At 32.3% G+C, this 20,614-nt stretch overlaps 1 protein-coding gene across 2 annotated transcripts; it reads right to left on the minus strand.

The window, feature by feature from the left end:
• Nucleotides 1-9,887: 9,887 nt before the first annotated feature.
• Nucleotides 9,888-20,208, minus strand: LOC111513679 (uncharacterized). Of its 2 annotated transcripts, XM_023169904.2 has the most exons (8): nt 20,042-20,208; nt 19,902-19,946; nt 19,485-19,511; nt 19,347-19,427; nt 18,884-18,967; nt 14,515-14,657; nt 14,101-14,458; nt 9,888-10,572 (listed from the first exon to the last, which is right to left on the minus strand). In XM_023169904.2, the coding sequence occupies exons 2-8, from the start codon at nt 19,942-19,944 to the stop codon at nt 9,971-9,973; spliced, it is 1,338 nt and encodes a 445-aa protein (XP_023025672.2). In that variant the 5' UTR covers nt 19,945-19,946; nt 20,042-20,208; the 3' UTR covers nt 9,888-9,970. The 2 variants fall into 2 exon arrangements, with proteins under 2 accessions (XP_023025672.2, XP_023025673.2); XM_023169905.2 differs by lacking the exon at nt 19,485-19,511.
• Nucleotides 20,209-20,614: the final 406 nt, after the last annotated feature.

Here is a 20,614-nt window from a genome sequence, read left to right on the forward strand (position 1 = left end):
GAGTATTAATTCATAGTTATAACTGTCAATTGTCAAATTCAGTTATAACTGTAAATTAGGGCCAGCGTCAGTAGATGTTCAGTACAATAGATGATGAGTTCGATGCAACTCAACCTATCCAAAACTATATTCAACTATAGTACAATTCCACAATAGTAGGCACTGAATTCTCAGAAATATTACTGCATCAAAACGAAAAACTTGTTGTCTAAGGTTGTGATTCCATATATTTTATCATAATTTTTCCTCATCTGGTTAGTACAAGGCAGATTAAGGCAAAAACGTCAGCCATTTCTATGAATATTCAGTGCCTACTATTTGTGAATGAAATTTTAACAAATTTTCAATATGTGTTATGTTTCTCTAGTTGTAGTGGCATTAGTTGACTTCCATTGTCTGAAATGATTTGAAATCTCTGAAAGAAGAAATAAAATTGAAATGAATATTAACTCTTATATGTTTATATATATATTATAAAACGTTAAATGGTATCTCAATAAAATAAAACTGAGCAAAAACTAAACACTGAACTATTAAAATCTAAATAAAAAAGTAGAAAAAAATTCAAACCAAGTTACTTTTCGACGATCTACAATCGTCTTTGGGAGATGACTAGACTATTCCGAAGACGATTCTGAATACTAACAGCCAAAACTTCGTGAAGTAATTTCATTTTCAATTTTTACTTTTTTGACTAGTTTTATTATCTTATTGTAATTTCATTTCACGTTTCATTGTTTGACTTAGTTGATATTTTCAGCTATTCATTTTGATTTTATTTGTTCTTTCAGCGATTTAAAATCACATTAGAATCATATTTGACGGTGGAAGTCCGAACTATTAAAATTCACCAGATAACATTATCAACCACTTTCAAACAAAGTTTATTTTTTCTTTAATTAGCAATTATATACTGAATAAATTTGCAATAAATGTAAAGTGCTGTCATGTATGGTGCCGAGTGCAAAGTTTCAATACGTGAGATTGCTGTCTACAGACGATGGTCACAAGTCACAGTTATGAATGTGCATTCAGAGTTGTAACAGTCAATTGATGAAATCACAGTTGAAGCTGTGACTTTTACGATTACAAATGTGAATTCACACTCGTAACTGTTATATGAGGAAAAATAATAGTATCGATTATTGTGGTCCTTCCCTGTTTTCATATATTATAAACAAAACTAACCTCTTAACTCAATATGAGCTCGTTCACAATTATTCATAATTTGTGTCGAAATTACTGGGTTAAATCTTGGAAAAACATATTCCAGATTAAAGTCAAATATCAAAAAATTAAATGAATAACAAATGGCCCTTCCATACTTTCGTACAATTGTTATAATAATTGCATTTTTTTCCGAATGGAATGTGAGGTGTAAATGTAAACAGCACAGCTGCCCAGAATTTCCCAAGTTGCAGGAGCCAAGATTTTCATTTAGATGTTCAGAATAACAAGACACCTTTCAAGATTTTTCCTCTCCCAAATACTGGAGCCAAGTTACAACTGTCACGACTCACTCGCGTCAACGTTTGCGGGGTCGTTATTTAAATTCAAGATCAAATTGAGTCCAAACTGTAGGCAAAAATAGATTTCTTTCCCACTACATACTCGGTTCGTTGAATGTACTAAGTTTTCTGTTGATTTCTGCAAATAATATGCGCAAAATTGCTAACCAACGCAACATATTTCATGACTGCATCATCTTCTTGAAGATTCAGGATTTCGTAAGGATATCCAAAGTTTTGAAAGAGTAATTCGAGGATATAGAATGTTTCTTCAGATTGGCAGTGCTGCCAGCCAGACAAGAGTACAAGTAGTTTATAATACTGCGGCCAGATCCAAACTATATTCAATATCGTTTGTTGACACTATATACACATTTTTTTAAATTTCACTGACTGTACATGGAAATATCTTTTATTAATTATCTTCCTGAAAAACTACTATCATCAAAGTTGAATGTATTACTATGGTGTTGATGATTCGATCTACTATTACGAATGCGGTGGAATTCTTTCATCGAATCACCTCGAATCATAAATTCAACTTTAATAACTTCAGTATTCGAGGTAAACAAGACATTTATAAGACGAGAGACTATTACGACATTATAGAAGGGCCACAAAAATCGAGATAATTTTTTCAAACTTACGATTGTGAATTCACAGTTAAACCTGTAAATCATGATCGGCGTCTGTTGGTAACAACTCCTCGCAAATTCGCATCTCATTTTCACGTTGAATTTATTGAAATATTATTAATTTATAGTGTTTATTGAAATCAAGCTAATCTGTAATCTAACCTAACCGAAACTGCATACAACTTGTGCAACTAGAACTGAAAACAACGTATGAATTGCAAATTTATTAGTTGATTCTTGGTTTGGTTAGAATACCTAACAGAAGAGACAGTCAGCACGGAACAGCACCATGAACTTTTTACAATCTCGTGGTGAATACTGGGAACTTGGTAAAATGAAGCTAGTTTGGTTAAAATAATTCCTTAACAACCTGTCGAAATAAGAACGTTATAATTTCTCGACTCCAATCAGAATATATATCGGATAAGTTTCAAATAATTTGAATTACTTGTTGAAAAATTACATCAAACACCTGCAACACAGAATATAGCTCACAGAAACTTTAATCTTTAGATCAAAGTGCCCATAAACTAGTATCTTATCTGTGAGGTATTCTGTGGATAGGTTACTCTATTGTGAAGAGTGTGTTGTGAACAATGTACATGCCACGAGTTTGCTGTCTACAGACGAAGGTCATAATTTCCAGTTATAAAAACATATCCAATTATAATTACATATATGGAAAACAGTGAAACAAATTCATGAACATACAAGTATTCTGAAGAAAAACTTTCAATGCGATCACTTGTTGGTAGTAAAAAACATTGGTGTCTGTACGTAAAATTTTGATACCTACTGAGTTGTCTTCAGTACACTATTCCATAGACATAATAGACAGTCTTGTGCAATAGACAGTTCAAGTTCGCCCTCCCTTTTTTAATGGTTATAAATTGAAAGAGTATATTTTTAGGAGAGATTAAACTTTGGGAAAGAAAGTTTTTGTGTTTTTACTTCTCCATCTCGATACAAAATATGTGGGAATCTTTCAAAGAAAGAAAGGAAGCAACCAATTACCGAAATTAACTATATACAAAAATGTGTAGATCATGAAAAGAAGTAACTTTCAGACACAAATTGAAAGAAATAGCCTTTTCGAGACAGCTATTTTCTTATACACATTGTTATATTATATATTTCTTTTGATAATTTGTTCTTTTAGTGTCACGTACATAATGCAGTTACATTTTACGAAACATCGACATATTAGAAAAATTGGTTTTTTTCCGATCTGATTCCAATATAAAAAAACTCCTCTGTAGTTTGGAGATTTTTATTTTTATTTTTCTGACACGTGACATTCGTGAATTATTTTCTCAATTCATTTTGTCTTCCATCATGAATTTCGAAATTATTTTAAAATAAACACTGTTACTGAAAATTATAGCTAAGAGAACATATTTAATTTTTTCAAGAATACGTTTATGTATTTATTTCAACTGAAATGAAAAATGTCATTATGTGAAAACGTTGTAATATTGCCGCCCCCACCCCATTATGAAAAGTGGTATATTTCAAGAAAGCGAAATAAATAAATTAAATCAAAGAAAATAGTTGAATATAAACAAAATCCGATTACGTGTATAATATTTGTAAAAAAATAGAAAATACTTAAAATACTTCTGGTCTTGATTCATATGCAGAAATATAAAAGAGAAATGAGCATGAAATCATCAAAAGGATAGTTGTAAAAATATATATGTAAATATATATTTATATATACTACAATTCAATTGTAGTGGATTTCAGTTTTAACAAATTTAAATAAGTTTTTTATATGACTTCATTAGATAATTTATTTCCTTGAAGAAAAACTAATTTTTTTTAGATTTCAAGTTATTCTAGTGAAAAATGAAATTATATCTTTAAGAATTATACGTATGTCTCGATGAATTTTTTAAAAGTGAATTGAAATCTGGTACCTGCGTCTCTTACAAACAAATATCTTTCATTTCATTACATTGTTTCAATCGGTTACTCAAGTACAATTACAAACTGTTATTACCAAAAATCTTGAAATTAAATATTTATTCGTTGATTCTATCGATAGGAAACATATCAACACTATGAATTGCCTGTCATCGAATCATTCACTCTGTCCAACATACAAAGCCAGAACTAGAATGACGGTAAACCCGTGAAGTATATATCTATGGAAAATATTAAGACTTGCAACATCATCATGAATATTGAATATCAATATACAAAATGTTATATAATCTCATACCAGGATGTAAATTGAAATTATGATTAAACAAACGAAAAATATATATGCAATGAAATCAAACGCAGATGCAGAAAAGGACGAACAAATCCAAAAAAACGAAAAGATTGAATTATTGAAAGAAACAAAATGAAAAATGGAAAAAATAAAGATGTATCGACATCGTAGTACACGTATAAAATGAAAAAAAAATAAGAACAGAAAATCATTCAAATAAAAATAATATGTAATCAGTCGATATCAAGTCAATAATTGACATACACGCATAAGTATCGATTTTCTTGGAACCAAATTTGATTTGACTGATATGAACTCATCAAAGCCAAAAACTCCTCCCACACACGTAACGTACAATTCAAAGAAGCGATGTAGATTATTTATGGAATGACAAGTTTTATGCAGACCTGTTAATACTATGTGATTTGGGGACAGTATATAATTATATACGGGTTGTTTGGGGACCTAGTGCCCTAGGAAGGTTGTGTTTGGGGACACAATCACTTTATACGGTATAAGTTTATACTGTATGAATTTATACCGTATAAATATATACTCTCCCCGTATAAACACTTGGGGGTACATATATATATATATATATATATATATATATATATATATATATATATATATATATATATATATATATATATATATATGAATAATAAATAGATAAATAGTTATTGATTTCAATTTAAGAGCCACCGGTAGACAGCTGTTTCAGGCGACGGTTTATCTATTTATTTTTTGATTTTCATGGAATTATTTTCCAGCAGCTTGACTGCATTAACCTTTCTAGATTTCATATCATTTCTAGAAACATGTGGATTCGTTTTCCGATGGCATTTCAGGTTAGCTTCCCAAATTTCTGCTACTGCAGTTGTCGGTTGATTGGTCAAACCACCAACACTGACATAAAAACTTGGCAAGTTGACTTGGGTGCCACACCAATAGGTGGTTCCACTTATTTTCGCTTGCGTTTACGCAGCTATTTCTATCAAGTACTTTCTTGGTTTTTCTCATTTTGTCTTCAATCGAGGACCGCCTGCCCGGTACTGACGATGCCCAATAGGCTGAAACAGCTGTCTATCGGTGGCTTTTACACTGAAATCAATATGGGAATGATCAAAAAGTACTTATTTCTTTATTTTTTGATTTTCATGGAATTATTTCCCAGCAGCTTGACTGCATTAACCTTTCTAGATTATATATATATATATATATATATATATATATATATATATATATATATATATATATATATATATATATATATATATATATATATAATCTAATTCAAATTCGACGTCTAGTCAGCTTAATATCAACAAGGCGTCTGTTCCTGTTGGAGTGCCCGTCGTCGTACTTGAAAAGTGCGTCACCAGTATTCTGCAGACTTTTTAACCTGTCTTACAAGAAAGAGAGTTTTCCATCTTCTTGGACGATGGAAGATGTTTCCGAAAGCCATAGATATGGGTTTCTGAAACAAAGATCAAAAGGCGGCCTTTTATCGTATGACACCCATATTTGGAATAACGCAATCGAGAAATATGGAGAGTCAAGAGCTGTTGCGCTAATTTCTAAGGCCTTTGCCCATGTGTGGCATGAGAGTTTGCTGACCGAACTTCGATACTATGGCTCGTCGGATCATTTTTGTGTATGGCTCTCCAGCTTCCTGAAAAAATTTTCCTGCAAGTGGCCGTCGATGGATATCTCTCGAATACTTTTACCATTAACGCAGGTGTTCCCCAGAGATCTATATTGTCTCCAACCCTCTTCTTATTGTATATCAACGAGTTATTGGTAAAAACCAAGAATCCAATATGTTGCTTTGCTGACGACAGCACACTTGTCTCGTCATTCGATCGGTTTTTTCCAAAAAGATAGATGTCTCCGAACCGGATATAATAATGTTAGGACAGACAATTCTGCTTTCGAAAAGTTTTTTGGGGATTAAAATGGACACCAATATGTCTTGGCACAATCATGTCGCTGGAGTTGCAAAGGCTGCTTCTCAAAAGCTTGAGACACTGTTTCGAATCAGAAAATTGTGCACATCTCAGCAACTTTTGATGCTTTATGAAGCTCAGCCCCTAAGCAAAACCTGAAGCTGCTGGATTCCATCCAGAAAAGAGCCATTCGCCTGATTGGAGACCCGAACATCACTTGCAATCCTGATAGACTGGAACATCAAAGAAAAGCCGGAAATTTGTCTCACTTTTATAGATACTTTCACGGGAGGCGTTCAAGTGACTTGGCACATTTGATTCTACCAAGAGCGGTACATATCTACGCGATGGACTGTGGCTGCTCATCGTTTTGAGGTTTAACTCAGTACACCTCAAACTTCACTGATTAAGAACTATTTCATCTGAAAAACTGCGTGCATGTGGAATAAACTTCCTGAGAACGTGCTACTCTCGCACAAGCACCGCTCCTGAAGCGCCTTGAGGATTTTCCTGGAGCGCTTGTGTTCTGTCCTTAAAAAAATGTTATGATTGCTACAAATCAAGCAAACGATGTCACCAAATATCCGTACTTACTGTAATAAAACTGGTAATGAAATTTACAATTGTTTCATACTGAAAAATGATAGCATACCTAAATGTTCGTTGGTCAAAATTATACAAAACTACAGTTGGCTTTTGTTCTTTGAAAACCGGCCATTCAAGGCAATTTTGTAAATCAGAACAATGCTATGGCTTTGAAGGATGTAAATTACGCCACCATACCCTTCTGCATGAAATAAAGTTTCTGAAGTACTTTCCCAAACTAAAAACATCGATGAAATTGTTCAGACAGTTTGTCTCGCCAACAATAATTCTTAAGTTCGCAGGATAGCTCCCCTATCAAGATTTATGGCCCAAAAGGGTATATAAATACTTATGCTCTATTCGATGAGGGATCAACCATGCATGCAATGGGCTAAGAATATTGTTTCATATAATGGGGGTTCAAAATGTATCAATTTGAAAATTTCTAAAGTTCATGAAGGGGTTAAAAATCTTTCAACAGAACAGAAACAGTCTTGTCTTTACCTTCTCAATTTCAAAGACATATTGCCGGAAACAAATATTGTAGAGATTCCATGTTCTGAAAATATAGCTTTGAGTTTCTTGCAAACCTCTTCAGCGTTTTAAAATCAATTTTAACGAAGTCAATCCAAAAGCTGAAATAATCAACTACCACCAGATAGTTACAACCACCGTAAGTTAAAATATCAGCAGCTACCTTGTAATAGGGATGTTAGTTTTATCATTCTGAACTAGCTTCTCTTTTGTTAGGTTTTCTATCAAATTTTTGATAAACTTTACATTTTGCAATGAACCAGGCCAATAAAATATTTTTTCGGGCACGTGCCTTGCATTTTCTTTCCCAAGATGTGCTGTTACGTAATTTTGCAAGCATTACATTTCTAAGAGTTTTAGGAACTATGATTTTGTCATTGTAAACGTCAAAAAAAAACCACAACTAGGTCATTTCTAATTTTGAAAAAGGCTGAAAGTTCTTGATTATATTCTAAATTTTTGAGGTTTTCTGGCCAACCCAAATTACAATAATTTCTGACTGTGGACAATATCGAATTACTTTCACTTTCTTTTTTCAAATTTTCTAGGCAACTAGTAGAAATAGGAATATCTAAATCTAGACAATGAACAAATTTAATATTTGATTCATCTTTTTCTTTAGTTTTGATGATGATTTTGATAAAAGGTCCGCAATATACATAAACTATCCTGATAGTACTCTATAGTGAAATCATATTTCAGCAGCTTGAGCTTCAATTTTTATAATCTATTGCTCACCTTGTAAAAATCTTTGTTACAAATAGCCACTAACGGCTTGTGGTCAGTTTAAGTCATCAAGAGTATTTTTTATGCAGGTTTAACAGAATCAAGGATTCTACAACAGAATCAAGGATTCTACATCAAGAACTGACAAAAGGTACTGAATTTCTCTTCAAAACTAGTTTATATTTGAAAGGGACCTTACCTGTACCAGAAAATACACCTTTATTCATATTATTGAAGTTACTTTTATTAGTAAAGCCACAACTCACATAATCAACTCATTTCAATAGGTTGAGTTTCATGCAAACCTTCAATCCAAGGATTGGTGTACTATCTACATCAACAAGCAGGAATCTGATCTTACACTTTACCCCTTTTACATAACACTCAAGAGTGACAGTACCAGTTGTATCCATTTTATTATTACCATAATAGAAGAATGCTCAGAATATATTCTGTATCTAATCCGAAAATTAGAATTTTATTATTAATTACAATATCAATAGTCCAAGATTAACTCAAGGTTTTCTTAGTAAGTATCAATATCACTATCATCATCTGACTTAACATCATTAGTACTACATTCATGAACAGTTTTCTTTTGTACCTTTCTGACATTTTTAAATTTATCAAAATCACTAACCTGTTTTCTATTATTTTTAGTTTTACACCCTATAGCAAAATTATTACTTTTATTGCAAATCGAGCAAATTTTACCATAAGCAGAGCAATTACCTGTAGAATGCCAAAGACCACATTTTAAACTTTTAGCTTGTCCTGGTTACTTCTGATTACTATCATTTCTCCATGATTGTTTTATTAAATCAACCTCTTTGTCATTATGCAGGTCCTTAACTTGTATTTTGCTTATCTTTGATGCTCTGCAGATTGCTTCTGCTTTCTTGAGTGTTGAAGCGGATTGCTGTAGCAGCCTCTCTTGCAGTGACAAATCTAGTATACCACTCACTAGTCTATCCCAGACCAGAGAATCTTCTAACATAGCAAAGTTGCATAATGATGCAAGCATTTTAATGTCTGTTACAAAGTTACTGAATGATTCACCTTCTAGTTGAGTTCTGGTGAAAAACTTATAGCGATCATAAGTTTCATTTCGCATGGGTTTACAATAGTTCTTGAAGGAGTCTACTACGCTGTGAAAGTTACTTTTTTCTGCATCTGTTAGTTGGAATATCTGAAACTTCTTTTGTGCTTCCTCACCAGCCAAATTCAATAAGATAGCAACTTTAGTTGGATCTTCCTTACTTTCGAGTCTGGTTGCTTTCATGTAAGTATCAAGTTTTTAAAAGAAAATTATCCAGATTCACATGGACATATTTGTTAAACAACAAGCTCTTAGATGGCTTGAAGGTTCCCTCCATTTTCAGTAATTTTTTGTTCCATTATTTATTCCTTCAAGTGGGTATCTTACTTTTTGCTCAAGTACCATCTAACCTGACACCATGTTACAGTTGTATAACGATGTAATCTAAGTTATACATATATTGTTTATTAATAATAATTAAACAGGTACATTTACAAAGTAAATTTTTATAAACAACGCATCACTGTTGCTGTCAACGACACTGTTCACTTCCCCTGTCCATGGAACACGGAACATAAATACATAAATGGAACTAAACTTAATCCTAAGTTACACTATCAAGACAGATAAAAATGAAACATTTTCTTATGTGTGTAATTTGAAGCTATTAGAAACAAAATGCCCGAATTTTAAAAGTATTTATTCATCGACATTAAGTAAATAGAAATAAAAATAACAGTGTACAGAAAATAAATAATCATCAAAATATGAAAGAATCACTTATGTACAGGAGTGTCTTGTAGAAGCAGACATTGGTTTTGAACCTTCATTGAAATATATCTTCCCATATTAGGAGTCTCTGCCAAAGCCTTTCTATCCAGTTTTGGTGTCTCCAAAATTGAATGTTTTTCCCTGAGAGTGTTGTACAAATTAAAAGCTCTCCGAGTTCTAGGACTTTGATTGTTCAGGTCTTGATTTCTAGCTGCTAAGTTCTTCTTCAGAGTAGATTTACGCAGGTCACCGCTTCTCAAAATACTGGGAGAGATGAGGAGTTTCTCATTATTTCCACCATGTGGACTTTTATTCTGAAGCCTCACTGACCTTCTGTTACTTCTGTTTGGGTTGTTCTCTTTATCTGGTGTCTTGACTTCGGAAATGGTCTCTGCTTTTTTTTCTAATGAGGAAAGTATGTGAAACAATTTTTTCATGTTCCCCTCATGCACAACCCTGTATTGGTTGAAAGCAATTTCTTCGGATTGTATTATATTTTTGATGTTTATGGCAACGTTGCTCTCCTTGTAGGGGTTCACTTTTGACTTTTTTGTACTGCTCAAACCTGTATCTGACAGTAAATTACACATTGATGATATCGGAGATTCTGCAATAGAATTTCTGTTTTAGATATGTAAACTAATGTCAGATAAAAGTAATGTTAACTTTACAATAACGGACATACATATGCATGAAATGATCTTTCAACTTTCTGTTTATATTAAATATTAACTAATCTGTTAGAGTATTAACTAATATATATATATATATTACATATATATTACAATGTAGGTTTTCACGGATGGTAGAATATGATGTGTTATTTTCCGGGTGTTCATCCGTTGTGTACTATTCGATAGTCGACGTTTCGCCATCATCATCAGATGGCATTATCAAGACGAGTTACTGCTTCGCTTCGAGAGGTGTAACTGATGTTAGGTTCTTCTTGTGGTGTTTTTATATGGTTTCGCTTGCGTAAGTTGTATGGATTTGTTACCTGTTTTTCTACCTGAGGGTAGGTAATGGCCTCTGGCGGTTCTCCTACCTGCGACGGTTCATTATCAATTTGTGGTTGTCTTTGGTGGTTCTTTTTAATTATTGTTTTCCAAATCCTTGGGATGTTTAGTTAGTCATCCCTTTTGTTGATGAGGCCTTGCTTTTCGATTTCGATAGCTTCCCTGATTTGTCGAATTCTTGGGTTTTGCACCTGTGCTATCTGTTTTGTGGACTCAAAATTAATCTTGTGACCTGTTTGTAGATGGTGTTGAAAGAGGGCAGAGGACGTTTGTTTTGTTCTTATCGAGTTTTTGTGCTCCTGGGATCTGGCAGATATACGTCTGTTGGTCTGACCGATATATTGTTGTCCACAGTCCTCGCTTGTGATGTTATATACTCCTTGGTTTTCTAGGGAAATTCTCCCTTTCGGTCTGGGCAGCCAACTGGATATCGTTTTGTGCGGTTTGTAGGTTGTCCGAATGTTTTTACGTCTTAGTATTCTCCCGATTTTGTCGGTCACACCTTTGATATAAGGTAGTGTCACAGATTGTCTGTCGTGTGGAGAGTCTTCTGTCGATCTAGGGGATGTTTTTTTGGTTCTTCTTTGTCTGTCGATGGCCTTTTGAATGATCTTTGGTCCGTAGCCATTTTGTCGCACAGCCTTTTTTGTCTCCCCCAATTCTGTTGCCCTGTTTGTTGGTTCTGTTAGGCGGAAACTGCGGGATATTAACGTGTTGGCTACGGATGAACACCCGGAAAAACAACACATCATATATATATATATATATATATATATATATATATATATATATATATATATATATATATAAATATATATATATATGTATGGATATATATATATATATATATATATATATATATATATATATATATATATATATCCATTTGAAGGTGGTTGATTCGTATCGCTCGAAGTTTGTAAATACTTGTACAAATTATACAGTTCGGCAACCGCACAATATTTAAAAAGAAAACGAACCGTATTGGTACGTAAAAGTAGTATGTTTCTTGAGTTAATGAAAGACGGAACTCATGATATATTATTATTATTTTTTCATCGGTTCGTGATACATATGAATTAAGTTATTTCGATTGTTTGGGAACAATGTTTGGAAGATTTTTCGATTAGAGTTAATATTTCCTTCAGTTTCCTACTTCACCTTCCTATTTTCCCTAATTGTCAACGTACTGGGTGAACGGAAGGAACTAGCGACATTTTTTAGGGTAAGTTGTGAATTTTTTAACCAAATTAGGTAATATTTGCAACAGTGGTTGAATTTTCAATTTTGTTTGTTCTTTCAGGGATTGCAAATCATATTACATCATATTAGACAATGGAAGTCTGAACTAATGAAATTACCATCAATCTATAGATACACACTATACATACACATTCAGTTGGATTATGAACAGAACTATCAAAATATAATACTGACATAGAAGAGTGTATAAACACTCTGAATGTAATGTAAAATGTAAAAGTTGTTTCTAAATGTCAAATAATTATTAAAAAATTCTTCAAGTTTGTAATGAGGATTTTCAAAAATATTTCTTATATATCCTAACACCCCCTTTTACGAAAATTACATATTCCAAGAGGTACTTTATTCCACAATAAATATCACTCTAACTGAGAATGATAAATAATTAAAGTGGACCACCAACAAAAGTTTATAGAACGAAGTTAACCTATTGAAAAAGAAAAAATCATAATTGTCAAAATAACATTTTGTACTGTACTGAATAATTCATGAGGAAAATGTGGAGAACTTTGAAATCATTGATAAAACTCAAATTTTTTTTTCTTGCTGATCATTCAGTTCACGATGTATTTATAATTATCATGCATTTGGTTGCTCTTGTTTTGAAATGTTTGAATTATGTTTTTGTTGATAATATTTCATTAAATTTGGTGTAGTTTCTCACTTAACTTGACTTATTTGATTTCTATTGGTTGGAATCTGAAACGTAAATCAGCAACTAGCGTTTACAATCAGGTGATTGAGAACTTAAAAAAAAAGAAAAAAAAAGAGCGTTCAACTGTTTTTGAGAGAGAAAGTACTTTATTGTTCATGAATAACATCATGGTTACAAAGTTAAAAAATTAAAAAAAAAAAAATATAAAATATACATAGCACTGATACCAGATGATGACATACATAATCTAAACTTCGGATAATTTGTGTCGTATTAACTTGTTTTCTAAACAAAATACAAAATTTTATCCATTCAGACTAAATTTCAGGTATGAAAATCTGTAGATCACGGGCAACGAACCTAGAAAATAGCTTCGGCACAACTGCATTAAATGTTCCTAAATTGAGAAAAAGTATACCACAAATATGTCATGTGTACATTGAATCTAATTCGAATAATCTAGGAGATTCAAAATATAAAGTCCTGGAATTTTTACAAAATAATAATTGAAAAATGGATTCACACTTATTACCGCCCATTGTCTTTGTTCTCTCATTCAAGAAGTGATCGAAACGTACTATTTAATTGTAATTGCTCAAATTTTAATGCCACTATTCAGTTTGGAATTTTCAATTCATATCTAGAAATATTGTTTATAGTACAAGTATCTGTTTAGGAGAACCTTTAATTTTATACCTTTCAATCTAAAATGTTACATGTGATGATGTTGAAATATTTCAACATCACAGTTTTATTCAAAACCCACATTCATGCTCGAAATCATTTCCTTATGGCTGGTTGAATTGTTTGTTTTCGAAGTGATGTTCAAAGAACAACATTTATTTAAGATTGGGAGAGTAAACATTATTATTACCCCTCGTAAAATAGTACAAAAATGCAAAACCAATATTTTTGTTTGGGTTTCTTTTTTCGAGTGTTCATCTGTTGGGGGGTTTTGGAAGGTTAACGTTTTGCCATCATCTCAGATGACATTCTCAAAACATGGTATTGCTCCTACTTCATCAGAAGTAACTAAAAACTTAAATTTTACCATATATGCTAGGAGTGGTTGGACTTTGTTTGAAGAAGAACAAATTATGTACAAGCAAGTGATAACTTTCCTACATTCAAACATTTAGCAGTGGTTAACTGCATTTCTAAATTCAAAGGCAATAGGAACATATAGGAATCAAAAAGTTACCTTTACACAAGTCTCTCATTTCTTCTGTAAAGCACATTTGTTCCAATTTTAAAAACTCATTTGAAGAAGCTGAATCTGGAGTTTTGGGCTCTTCCATTTTTACAACTTCAGTAATATCAGGTTCTTTTTCAATGAATGATTCAGATGGTTCTTCCACTATCACCTGCGGGACCATGCATTTTTTTGTCTTTGTTTCCATATTCAGATTATTCCTTGTAAAATTAAGAACAGGTTTTGCTGGGGATTTGAAAGGGTAACCCCTCAGTGATGCTTTCTTATTCAAAAATTCTTCTTCTACTTCTTCCAAGTTCATTAAAGGTGATAGCTCAACTGGGTTTATTTTCTTGTTTATTTGAACCTGAAAAATGATATTGATATTATAAATTAAAATAATAATTTGTAAGTGAGACTGGCCTTTTTGTTTAACTTTTTTCTGGCAGCTGAATTTCGCTTATTTAAAGAGCTTCTGCCTCCTTGGGCGGATCTATTGTTTGTTATTGTAAATAGGCCTTTTCGCACAGAGTTAGACTCAGTTTTCCTCAATTTGGCTTCTGGTTCTAAAATATTTTCGAAATTCAATTTTTATTGGTATGGATATAAAAATATCTATCTTCATTTTGATAAATCTCAATAATATCAGTCAAATGTCTTATGATTTAGAGCAAAGCTAAACTTGGGTTTAGTAGAAGAAATGAGTAACCAAACCACACCAAACAATTCAATTTTAGTTTTATTCAATTTAAAGACTGTTCTCCAACATATCTTAAAATGAATGTCCCTCATTTTAGATATCTTAAATCAAGCCAAAGTAGACCATATAACTTTTTTTAAAATATTCACAGCTTTTAATGTAGGTATGCCTAAATCAGAGTTACTTACAGTCAACAACAAATTTTATAACGGGATTCAGGTTCACCAAAAGGCCATTTTCACCAAAAATATTTATGAACAGCTTGGAAACCACTATTATAAATTCCGACCTGGGTTAAAAACATATTCATTTTTGGTACCGATATGTACATGACAGCTGAACCAATTTGTGACATTTATGAATAATCTCAATAGAAACACACAGTTCATACTCGAAACAAAGATAGAAAAACAAATTGATTCCTTAAACCTGACCATTACACATAATCATAATAATTTGAGTTGATTGTATTCAGAAAACTGAGCTATACAGACATTACAATCCCAAGTGATTATTTCCATTCCGACAGTCATATATTAGCAGCCTACAATTCATTGTTGCACAGAGCATTCTCGCTACCTTTATGTGCTAACAATCTAGATTGATTAAAATAATTATACAAATAGGACGTTAGTTACAAATAAGTTTTTTTTAAAAATATAGAAAGTTTGATATCTCATTGTTCATTATTAATAAATGCTTAGGACATGGTTGACACTATTGAAAACACTTTCCCAACACCTCAACAAAAATTACGGTCTCTCTCGAGATATCGTAATTTTTGTTCTGGTGTTAGGAAAGTGTTTTCAATAGATTTATTTTACGCCAGAGGTTCCAATACGAACTGTCAAGCATGGTTGACAGTATATTCATTTGCACAATGCCTAGTGTAAAGGCTAGCTGGCTGATACCTCACAACTGGTTTTCGAAATTTTGTCAGTCTCGACTTTCAGATTGCCCATTACACCGTAGAATATTTGCAAGTTTTATAAAAGCCGTATTACTAGAAATACAGGAAACTATGCCACTTAGTTTGATCAATATACTTTATCGCAATCCTCATAGCTTATTTCGTGAATCCCAGACTTTACCATTATTGTCATTTTATCTTTAGGGTTGCCCAACACTTGTTGAAGTGTACGAGCAGTTTTGAAAGCCATTTTAAAAATTTTAATCAATCCATTGGTGTATATCAGTTTGTATGGAAGAACTATGAATTTTGGAGCCTTCCTTTATGTGAAAAGTCGAAAATTTACGAAAACACTTCTCAAATTTCTTTTTCCTTATTAATTTATTCCACATGTTTGAAGGATACCTGTTATTTTCAGCTATCTATTTGATAACTTTTTTCTCGATATCATAACCTTCTTTGCTAAAGGGAAACGTAACCAGTCTGTGGACAAGAAAATGTAGTCTAACCATTTTTTGTTGTGTACAATGGTGGGAGCTGACAGGCATACATCTGAATGTGCCACTATTCTATTATAGTTATCAAGGAGATAGCTGTAATGGGTATTCTTCATACATAGTGGTTAAGATAATCAGAACGATTGTTATTTTGTGTGGTTAATATAAACTGGATTAATAAAAAAACCGGTCCAAATGGTTTTACCCTAACGTGTTATCTACTGCTCAACCAATTCTGTACTCTGGCGATGCACAAGTGCCACAAGCATCTTCACCATATAATCCTTTGTTCGTTCTTACCATGCTCAAGTGTAAGTAATTTCTACCCCTTGTATGATACTCATTACACTGACCCTCCCCTCCCCTCCCTGTGGACATCTCCTCACAACCAGTCCTATCACTGTGATGCCATCTACATTGATACTTATTGCTCTACTAGAGAGTATCTTGAGTATCCATTCTCCTACTACCAGGAGTACATTCCTGGAGTGTAGTTGCTGGGTAATTGTTGGAAAGGTTGTTTTATCAAATGCTCCCTCAATATCTATGAATATACCCAGGGTGGATTCTTTGTTGTCCAATGACCTCTCGATTCTGCCAACCACATGGTGAAGGGCCGAATCAGTAGACCTTCCCGGAGTATATGCATGCTGATTTGGATGAAGTGGGTTGTGAACTAGTACTTCATCTCTTATATACCGCTCACATAGTCACTCCATTTTAGTGAGATACTAGACTTGATTAAGTCAGATATTTGTGGGCCAATGGAAATAAAATCCATAGGCGGAGCTGAATACATGCTGACCTTCATTTATAACTGTTGAATGAGGCAACGCCTGCCAACATTCTGTATACGATCCATAGTTTTTGACAATGAATGTTAATCAAGTTGTTTCAAGAATACGTCTGTAATTTTGTATCTGAAGTACTCCTTTTATATTTGTTGTTAATTAATTTTGAAGTCGATAAGTAAAGTTCCTGGAATACGTAATTTTTTTCCCACGGAACCTTTCCAACAACTCAGCGTCATCTGTACAATAACTTCTCCAGAAAAGTATTTGTTTATTTCATAGAAAATAATCGAGTCAAAAATGTTTTCTATGAATTCAAAGTTATGGTTAGGAAGCAAACCAAAAAAAAATTAAAATTTTGCGGTCTGATAATTGTGGCGCGTACGTGAATAAACTTTTCAGCACATCACTAAAAAAAACTGGAAGTCAACATCAACTCACTATACCTGATAATCCCAAGCAAACTGGGATTGCTGAACAAATGAACCGGGTTATAGTGAATATAGCAAGAAGTATGCTAATTGAAAGCAATTTACCATAGAAATATTGGGTTGAAGCAGTTTCTAAATAAAAACTAAAAGCACTCCTGAAGAAATCTGGAGTTTAAAGAAACCAGATATTAGTTATCTTCGAGATTTTGGTTTTGAATGTATCGCTCATATTCCGAAAGAAAAGAGGAAAAAGTGGAATTCCAAGTCAAAGAAATATATTTTTTTGAGATATTTTGAAGATACAAAAGCTTATCACCTCATAGATCTGAAAACAAACAAAATCATAAAAAGCAGATATGCAATATTTTTCTAAACAGAAATCTAAGAAAATGATAAGAAACCTTTGGAACAGATACTTCAAACTGACAAAGGTTTGCAAACTGAGAACCACCCAGTATGTTTTCATCCTAACGAAGAAAGTGATAATGATGTATCCACTGATAATATTCGTCAAAAGTCACAAGACATTCCGTCATTAGAAAATAGAGTTGATGTTATTTTTGAATAGTTCAGATTAATAATTGTTGAAAAAAATACCTTGTCAACAAACAAGGCTAAGATCATGAAATGTAAATATGTAGATTTCTGTACAGGTTTTGGTGTCTTGTATTTCATGAAATGATGTTTACATATGTTAGTGTATTCCAAATACAGAACCCCATATGTTCATAAGACAATGTTCGTTTCACAATATATGGTTTTAATGGGAAAGGTTTCTGCCATTATAAGCTCAAGATGTTGTTCTCTGATCCTCATGATTTATCAAATTCGTATAAGTATTGTTGTGTTGTATTGAGTTTAATTTTAATATTAGTTACACTCATTTTACTAGATTACTCTGCTTCCTACTTTGAACTAAACTCATATCTTGACATGCAAGCAAAACTTTAAATAACCAGAGATAAGTTTATCGATCATTTGCGACCTTGATCCTTCCTTTCCTGATCATGTCTCAGAATGATTTTTTCATAATCTACATTTTAGAGGAGTTTGTTGATAATTTTCAACTTCGATCATGTTTTTTTATCTAATCATGTCTCAGAATGATTCTTTCATAAACTACATTAGAAGTAGTTGATGACCCCAAGATTTGTATATGATCTAATACCTAATATGAAAATGCGGCTTCAAGAAAGCATGAATTTTTGGCAAACAGTCAAAACCATTCAATGTGAAACAAGAGCTGTTGGTGTAAGTATTCATGAGATGTTTAAATTAGAGGGTATTTCATAATGAGTGATACAAGTGGCGACATAAGATAAAGGCTCATTGATATAAAGTTTAAACAATAATGGTCTCAGCACATTACAAAAATTCTGAATAAGAATGATGACTCCATCCAGTTCAAGAACTGGAACAAGTTTTTTCAACTTTTACTAATTACTATTCTAATAAACATATACCTTTGAAATCCTCCAACTTCAATTGCAGGGGTTTGAGTTCCACAGTTTTTTTTGTTTTTTTTTCACAACTTTTTTCGGCAGGAACTGGAATAAAACTAAAATAAGTTCTGACAAAAATCAAAATATCAACATTTCTAAAATTAGTTAGATTTCATTAATAAATTGATGGATGTAGCCGTTACTACAAGGTAGGAAATCATAATGAAGAAAAGAGAAATAAAACTTTCCATTTTTTTTACCACTTTTATTTGCACCTAACGTTACTGCAGTTTCATCCTATACGGACATTTTCAAACAATGATTTTATTGACATTTTCAAATTTATACAATGAGTTTATTGTATAAGTCCGTATAGGACGAAACTGCAGTAACGTTAGTTACATTTAAAAGTGGTAAAAACATAGAAAGTTTCATTTCTCTTTTCTTCATTATTTCAATAATAGATTTTCAGTAAAGTGAGTACCTTTAAAATCTCCAAACAAGTGCAGAGGTTTAAGTTCTACCATTCTCCTTGATTTAGTTTCAATGCTATTTTTTGTAGAATCTGAAAAAACAAGTTTTTAAATCACTTTAATTTCAACTCATGAATTCATCAACTCACCAGGTGCTCCAGAAATTGGATCAATATCTTCAAATAGTATAGAATGAGTAAATCACATGAAAATTAAGCTTTTAGCAATACTGACACAGATTAAATAAAATGCGATCACAAAAAAGTTCCAAAGAAAGAATGGAACAAATTTGATAATAGCATATAATCATATTTATTGATTAGCAACAGGATAAAATATTGTCTGTTGAGAGAAATGATGACTTCCACTTTTTAATTTTTATATATAACAATGTAATAATATGAAAATGTTTTCAGTTCAATACCTGCATATAAAAATACCCAACAGGTTTTCGATGAGGCAAAAGGCCCCTGCTGAATTGACTAAAACTTTGTAAAAACATTCTGAACAAAAATGAGATTGGTTTCATTTTATCTGCATGAAATGAGAAAAAAATGAATGCTTACCAAACACTGGGTCGTTCAAAAATTTTTTCTTGATAGAACTCATATCTATAAAAAAACATTGAATTATACATAGCTACTCTTAGTAAGTATTGATAAATTCATATTTATTTCATCAAAAAAGTGTATATTTATAATCTCACCAAAAGTCGATTATTCTCTCCAAATTAAAAAATCAATTTTTGTCCTTGATTTCGAATTTTTATAAATTGATAAATTGTGATAATAATAGTATTTAATATTGGGTATAGGGTATACATAAAAATACTTAAATATGTCAAAACAAAACAACCGTTGAACTAATGAAATGTCTATTCAACTTCTCAGATCTGAACAGTGTTGCCAGAATGTATTTCAAAGATGGTAGGATCTTCTTTCCGAATTTGAGCAGATTGTACTGATTTTTTGTCAACATACTTGTACTAGATATCACTGAAATCTAGTACAAGTACTAGAACACAAAACAAAAAAAAATTGGTAGGATTTGGAAAAAACGTGAAATTACCACAAATTTATAATCGTTCTAGTTACCCATGAAACTAGAAACTAGTTGGAATTGATTTTGTTTGATTGGGATATTCAGCAGTTCACTCCGTCTGAAATGACCCTCCCGGTACTAACGAGGAGCTAGTTCTGAAACCAGTTTATCGGTGGTCGTCCCGTTCAAATAATGAAATCAATTTTTCATCTTCATATATAGGAAGTTACTAGCAACG

The sequence above is a fragment of the Leptinotarsa decemlineata genome, unplaced genomic scaffold (assembly GCF_025532065.1).
Source record: "Leptinotarsa decemlineata unplaced genomic scaffold, Ldec_3_MD MMD2_tig00000035_RagTag_RagTag, whole genome shotgun sequence".
Classification (NCBI taxonomy): domain Eukaryota; kingdom Metazoa; phylum Arthropoda; class Insecta; order Coleoptera; family Chrysomelidae; genus Leptinotarsa; species Leptinotarsa decemlineata.